The sequence below is a fragment of the Procambarus clarkii genome, chromosome 39 (assembly GCF_040958095.1).
Source record: "Procambarus clarkii isolate CNS0578487 chromosome 39, FALCON_Pclarkii_2.0, whole genome shotgun sequence".
Taxonomy (NCBI): domain Eukaryota; kingdom Metazoa; phylum Arthropoda; class Malacostraca; order Decapoda; family Cambaridae; genus Procambarus; species Procambarus clarkii.
Window position 1 is genome coordinate 42,442,906 of NC_091188.1, and position 7,339 is coordinate 42,450,244.

General features: G+C 48.4%; 2 protein-coding genes across 2 annotated transcripts in view; one reads left to right on the forward strand and one right to left on the reverse strand.

Annotated features, from left to right (window-relative positions):
- Positions 1-7,339, reverse strand: part of LOC123748358 (uncharacterized) — a 140,374-nt gene that overhangs the window by 104,194 nt on the left and 28,841 nt on the right. The window lies entirely within an intron of this gene.
- Positions 616-5,322, forward strand: LOC138372716 (uncharacterized). The gene is made up of 2 exons (XM_069338229.1): positions 616-635; positions 1,392-5,322. The coding sequence occupies exons 1-2, from the start codon at positions 616-618 to the stop codon at positions 5,320-5,322; spliced, it is 3,951 nt and encodes a 1,316-aa protein (XP_069194330.1).

Genomic DNA, 7,339 nt, shown 5'->3' on the forward strand with positions numbered 1-7,339 from the left:
TAAAGGTGGTGAGGGTTGCTGCAAAGGTGGTGAGGGTTGCTGTAAAGGTGGTGAGGGTTGCTGCAAAGGTGGTGAGGGTTGCTGTAAAGGTGGTGAGGGTTGCTGTAAAGGTGGCGAGGGTTGCTGAAAGGTGGCGAGGGCTGCTGTAAAGGTGGTGAGGGTTGCTGCAAAGGTGGTGAGGGCTGCTGCAAAGGTGGTGAGGGCTGCTGTAAAGGTGGTGAGGGTTGCTGTAAAGGTGGCGAGGGTTGCTGTAAAGGTGGTGAGGGTTGCTGTAAAGGTGGTGAGGGTTGCTGCAAAGGTGGCGAGGGTTGCTGCAAAGGTGGCGAGGGTTACTGTAAAGGTGGCGAGGGTTGCTGCAAAGGTGGCGAGGGTTGCTGCAAAGGTGGTGAGGGTTGCTGTAAAGGTGGCGAGGGTTGCTGTAAAGGTGGCGAGGGTTGCTGTAAAGGTGGCGAGGGCTGCTGTAAAGGTGGCGAGGGCTGCTGCAAAGGTGGCGAGGGTTGCTGGAAAGGTCTGACATAAGTGGTATACAGGGTCCTGAACGATTCCATACACAAGTTTCTAAAGGCAGTTCTTTTGTTAGTCAGTCTAGAATATGCCGCTGATGATACCATTTTGATGTGGGCCTCTGGGGACAGGTTCGGTGTGATATCAACCCCCAGATCTTTCTCTCTATTTGACTCTTGCAGAATTTCACCACACCATGTGTTCAGCCTCCTGCTCCCTTCCCCTAATTTCATCACCTTACACTTTCCTGAGTTGAACTTTAACATCCATTATCTAGACCATTCCTCCAGTTTATCCAGGTCATCCTGTAGTCTCTATCTTCATCCGTCTTGATTATTCTCATAATTTTTGCATCATCAGCAAACATTGAGAGGAACGAGTCTATACCCTCCGGAAGATCGTTTACATATATTAGAAACAGGATGGGTCCAAGTACTGAGCCCTGTGGGACTCCGCTGGTGACATCTCGCCACTCTGATGTCTCCCCCCCTCACCGTTACTCCCCACACAGCGTGTGTGTGTTGCTGTTCATTCTTGCAAATTAGTTTATCCACAGCAAAGTGCATTTGCCAGTTCCAGGTCAAAATGTTTTATCTTTTTCTTTAAAGTTGAGAGGTCAGCAGACAATTTCTCTTTCTCTAATATATTAACTGTGGAACTGTTCCAGCAGCACAATTGTTCCAGCAGCAGGGAACTGTTCCAGCAGCACAATTGTTCCAGCAGCACAATTGTTCCAGCAGCAGGGAACTGTTCCAGCAGCACAATTGTTCCAGCAGCAGGGAACTGTTCCAATAGCAGGGAATTGTTCCAGCAGCAGGGAACTGTTCCAATAGCAGGGAATTGTTCCAGCAGCAGGGAACTGTTCCAATAGCAGGGAATTGTTCCAGCAGCAGGGAATTGTCCAAGCATCAGGGAACTGTTCCAGCAGCAGGGAATTGTTCCAGCATCAGGGAACTGTTCCAGCAGCACGGATTTGTTCCAGCAGCAGGGAATTGTTCCAGCAGCAGGGAACTGTTCCAGCAGCAGGGAATTGTTCCAGCAGCAGGGAATAGTTCCAGCAAGGAATTGTTCCAGCAGCAGGGAATTGTTCCAGCAGCGGGGAATTGTTCCAGCAGCAGGGAACTGTTCCAGCAGCGGGGAATTGTTCCAGCAGCAGGGAATTGTTCCAGCAGCGGGGAATTGTTCAATCAGCAGGGAATTGTTCCAGCAGCGGGGAATTGTTCCAGCAGCAGGGAATTGTTCCAGCAGCAGGGAACTGTTCCAGCAGCAGGGAACTGTTCCAGCAGCACAATTGTTCCAGCAGCACAATTGTTCCAGCAGCCCAATTGTTCCAGCAGCAGGGAATTGTTCCAGCATCAGGGAACTGTTCCAGCAGCAGGGAATTGTTCCAGCAGCAGGGAATTGTTCCAGCAGCAGGGAATTGTTCCAGCAGCAGGGAATTGTTCCAGCAGCAGGGAACTGTTCCAGCAGCAGGGAACTGTTCCAGCAGCAGGGAACTGTTCCAGCAGCAGGGAACTGTTCCAGCAGCAGGGAACTGTTCCAGCAGCAGGGAATTGTTCCAGCAGCACAATTGTTCCAGCAGCACAATTGTTCCAGCAGCACAATTGTTCCAGCAGCACAATTGTTCCAGCAGCACAATTGTTCCAGCAGCACAATTGTTCCAGCAGCAGGGAATTGTTCCAGCAGCAGGGAATTGTTCCAGCAGCAGGGAATTGTTCCAGCAGCACAATTGTTCCAGCAGCACAATTGTTCCAGCAGCACAATTGTTCCAGCAGCACAATTGTTCCAGCAGCACAATTGTTCCAGCAGCACAATTGTTCCAGCAGCAGGGAATTGTTCCAGCTGCAGGGAATTGTTCCAGCAGCAGGGAATTGTTCCAGCAGCAGGGAATTGTTCCAGCAGCACAATTGTTCCAGCAGCAGGGAATTGTTCCAGCAGCAGGGAATTGTTCCAGCAGCAGGGAATTGTTCCAGCAGCAGGGAATTGTTCCAGCAGCACAATTGTTCCAGCAGCAGGGAACTGTTCCAGCCGCGGGGAATTGTTCCAGCAGCGGGGAATTGTTCCAGCAGCGGGGAATTGTTCCAGCAGCGGGGAATTGTTCCAGCAGCAGGGAATTGTTCCAGCAGCACAATTGTTCCAGCAGCAGGGAATTGTTCCAGCAGCAGGGAATTGTTCCAGCAGCAGGGAATTGTTCCAGCAGCAGGGAACTGTTCCAGCAGCAGGGAACTGTTCCAGCAGCAGGGAACTGTTCCAGCAGCAGGGAACTGTTCCAGCAGCAGGGAACTGTTCCAGCAGCAGGGAACTGTTCCAGCAGCAGGGAATTGTTCCAGCAGCACAATTGTTCCAGCAGCACAATTGTTCCAGCAGCACAATTGTTCCAGCAGCAGGGAATTGTTCCAGCAGCACAATTGTTCCAGCAGCAGGGAATTGTTCCAGCAGCACAATTGTTCCAGCAGCAGGGAATTGTTCCAGCAGCAGGGAATTGTTCCAGCAGCAGGGAATTGTTCCAGCAGCAGGGAATTGTTCCAGCAGCACAATTGTTCCAGCAGCACAATTGTTCCAGCAGCACAATTGTTCCAGCAGCGGGGAATTGTTCCAGCAGCACAATTGTTCCAGCAGCACAATTGTTCCAGCAGCAGGGAACTGTTCCAGCAGCAGGGAACTGTTCCAGCAGCGCAATTGTTCCAGCAGCAGGGAACTGTTCCAGCAGCAGCACAATTGTTCCAGCAGAAGGGAACTGTTCCAGCAGCACAATTGTTCCAGCAGCAGGGAACTGTTCCAGCAGCACAATTGTTCCAGCAGCAGGGAACTGTTCCAGCAGCAGCACAATTGTTCCAGCAGAAGGGAACTGTTCCAGCAGCACAATTGTTCCAGCAGCAGGGAACTGTTCCAGCAGCAGGGAACTGTTCCAGCAGCAGGGAACTGTTCCAGCAGCAGGGAACTGTTCCAGCAGCAGGGAACTGTTCCAGCAGCAGGGAATTGTTCCAGCAGCACAATTGTTCCAGCAGCACAATTGTTCCAGCAGCACAATTGTTCCAGCAGCACAATTGTTCCAGCAGCAGGGAATTGTTCCAGCAGCACAATTGTTCCAGCAGCAGGGAATTGTTCCAGCAGCACAATTGTTCCAGCAGCAGGGAATTGTTCCAGCAGCAGGGAATTGTTCCAGCAGCAGGGAATTGTTCCAGCAGCAGGGAATTGTTCCAGCAGCACAATTGTTCCAGCAGCACAATTGTTCCAGCAGCACAATTGTTCCAGCAGCGGGGAATTGTTCCAGCAGCACAATTGTTCCAGCAGCACAATTGTTCCAGCAGCAGGGAACTGTTCCAGCAGCAGGGAACTGTTCCAGCAGCGCAATTGTTCCAGCAGCAGGGAACTGTTCCAGCAGCGCAATTGTTCCAGCAGCACAATTGTTCCAGCAGCACAATTGTTCCAGCAGCAGGGAACTGTTCCAGCAGCACAATTGTTCCAGCAGCAGGGAACTGTTCCAGCAGCAGCACAATTGTTCCAGCAGAAGGGAACTGTTCCAGCAGCACAATTGTTCCAGCAGCAGGGAACTGTTCCAGCAGCAGGGAACTGTTCCAGCAGCAGCGCAATTGTTCCAGCAGCAGGGAACTGTTCCAGCAGCAGGGAACTGTTCCAGCTGCACAATTGTTCCAGCAGCACAATTGTTCTAGCAGCAGGGAACTGTTCCAGCAGCACAATTGTTCCAGCAGCACAATTGTTCCAGCAGCAGGGAACTGTTCCAGCAGCACAATTGTTCCAGCAGCAGGGAACTGTTCCAGCAGCAGCACAATTGTTCCAGCAGAAGGGAACTGTTCCAGCAGCACAATTGTTCCAGCAGCAGGGAACTGTTCCAGCAGCAGGGAACTGTTCCAGCAGCAGGGAACTGTTCCAGCAGCAGGGAACTGTTCCAGCAGCAGGGAACTGTTCCAGCAGCAGGGAATTGTTCCAGCAGCACAATTGTTCCAGCAGCACAATTGTTCCAGCAGCACAATTGTTCCAGCAGCACAATTGTTCCAGCAGCAGGGAATTGTTCCAGCAGCACAATTGTTCCAGCAGCAGGGAATTGTTCCAGCAGCACAATTGTTCCAGCAGCAGGGAATTGTTCCAGCAGCAGGGAATTGTTCCAGCAGCAGGGAATTGTTCCAGCAGCAGGGAATTGTTCCAGCAGCACAATTGTTCCAGCAGCACAATTGTTCCAGCAGCACAATTGTTCCAGCAGCGGGGAATTGTTCCAGCAGCACAATTGTTCCAGCAGCACAATTGTTCCAGCAGCAGGGAACTGTTCCAGCAGCAGGGAACTGTTCCAGCAGCGCAATTGTTCCAGCAGCAGGGAACTGTTCCAGCAGCGCAATTGTTCCAGCAGCACAATTGTTCCAGCAGCACAATTGTTCCAGCAGCAGGGAACTGTTCCAGCAGCACAATTGTTCCAGCAGCAGGGAACTGTTCCAGCAGCAGCACAATTGTTCCAGCAGAAGGGAACTGTTCCAGCAGCACAATTGTTCCAGCAGCAGGGAACTGTTCCAGCAGCAGGGAACTGTTCCAGCAGCAGCGCAATTGTTCCAGCAGCAGGGAACTGTTCCAGCAGCACAATTGTTCCAGCAGCAGGGAACTGTTCCAGCTGCACAATTGTTCCAGCAGCACAATTGTTCTAGCAGCAGGGAACTGTTCCAGCTGCACAATTGTTCCAGCAGCACAATTGTTCCAGCAGCAGGGAACTGTTCCAGCAGCACAATTGTTCCAGCAACATTGTTCCAGATCTCCACCACCTTCCGACCGGCCAATCACCTTAACCTCAATTGTGAAGAAATTACTTGAAACATTTAAGAGCAAACTCAAGTGGTAACGGCCTTGAAAAGCCTGGTTTAAGACATGACTCTGCAGCCATTAACTGTCGTTCTTGTCTTAGAAATATTAATTTCATTTCATTCAAAAGCACTTGAAGCTTTGAATAGTGATAGTAAAGTGTATCTTTGATTAGCATCTCTAGACGTGAGATGCTAATGGCTTAAGGGGGGGCTAATTACTAAATTGTATTAGGGCATCGTTAAGAGGTATACAATAGATAAATGATGTATTTTGTGGCCTATTGTGTGGGTGGTGGGGTTCAGGGGTGACCTGACTGACTACGCCAGAGGACCCAAAACAGAAAACAGGAGAGTGTATGTCACTTTCGGCAGCCGATTTCATTTTCTAGTACGACGATTTTTGGCCGTATGTAACGCCTACGAGCGACAAGCGACGTTCTAGGTAAGAGGACAGTTTGTCATCCCATTCTACAGGTTCAACATCACCTTCAGGGCAAGATGGGCTCACTATAGCCCGTGTTACTTGGAACTTTTTGTTCCAGGTAGCGAATCTTTAACAACAACAAACAGCTTCAGGGTAAGGACCCATCAGTCTACGACAATGGCTCTCATAGGCCTAGTGGCTAGGCCTATAATTTCAAAAATTTGCTTTCAACTTCCCATAATAATCGCATCTATAATAGGCAGCGTGTAATTAAGATAGGGATGAGCATGTAAAATATTCTTGATGTTAGTGGTCAGATTTCCCAAGACTTAATATATAATTTGAAAGAGTAGTTAAGGTGTCCACTAGACTGTGCGACACAGTGGTTGCCAGGATCAGGTTGGGTTACCGTTACCTGTGGGAGCCGGTCGGCCGAGCGGACAGCACGCTGGACTTGTGATTCTGTGGTCCTGGGTTCGATCCCAGGCGCCGGCTAGAAACATTGGGCAAAGTTTCTTTCACCCTATGTCCCTGTTACCTAGCAGTAAAATAGGTACCTGGGTGTTAGTCAACTGTCACGGGCTGCTTCCTGGGGGTGGAGGCCTGGTCGAGGACCGGGCCGCGGGGACACTAAAGCCCCGAAATCATCTCAAGATAACCTCAAGATAGGTGGCTGCAGGTGACGGATCTCTCAATCCTGAGCACTCCAGTTGCAAACTCTGTGAGCAGGAACTACGGCACGATCTCCCACACTACATCACTGAATGCCCAGTTATTAGACCTTACAGACCAGTTGGCATGAGGTACCTGGAGCTTTGCAATTACTTTATTCACTCTCGTGTTCTTGAAGATATCCTCACAGTATACCCAAAATTTGCCAGTGCAGGCTATTAAACACATGGCTCTGTATGACTAACCATCCTGCGAGATGGGGATTTTTTAGCATCACCTAGTTAGCTTTTTTGACACACTGTACTCCACTTCATATAGTCTAGGGTAGCTGCACTAATGCAGATATACCTCATGTATTAATAAAAAAAATAGTTAAGGGGCCAATAGATAGATTTTTGAAAGTTGTTCAATGTCAACTATTTTTTTTTTTTGACTAGTTGCATATGAAAAGTGTTTTAGTCTCAGTCTCGTAGCATAAATAGGAAGGGAGAAAAAAATATTCAATTGTTTCAAAATTGTTCCAAAATGGTCAAAACCGATTATCAAACAAAAGTGTCAAATTAAAGCACGTCTATGACTCTCAGCTATCACAATAGCATATATTAAAAAAATATATAATTAGTTTTATTAAAAAAAATTCAGTTAAAAAAAATTATTATTTTTTTCAATGTTATTTTTATTTGTTTATCGGAAGATTTGCATGGAACTTACACACCTGACTGAACGTAAGCCTATCTATAAGGGTGCCAATTTTGAAGGAAATTGGTTGATGTCAACCTCAGCCACAGATGGCAGCACCTTAGACTTTAATTGTTACTTATTTTTTTCAAGTTACATAAATCTTTGTATAACTTTTTCACTGTTTATTCAGTTTACATGAAACTTACACATTATATGTAATGTTTATGTCTCTAAAATCTCATGCCAGCGT

Coding starts and splice junctions, on each gene's coding strand:
- LOC138372716 (XM_069338229.1), top strand. CDS start 616: ATGTGGGCCTCTGGGGACAG. Junction 636..1,391: donor ATGTGGGCCTCTGGGGACAG/GTTCGGTGTGAT, acceptor GAATTGTTCCAG/CAGCAGGGAATTGTCCAAGC.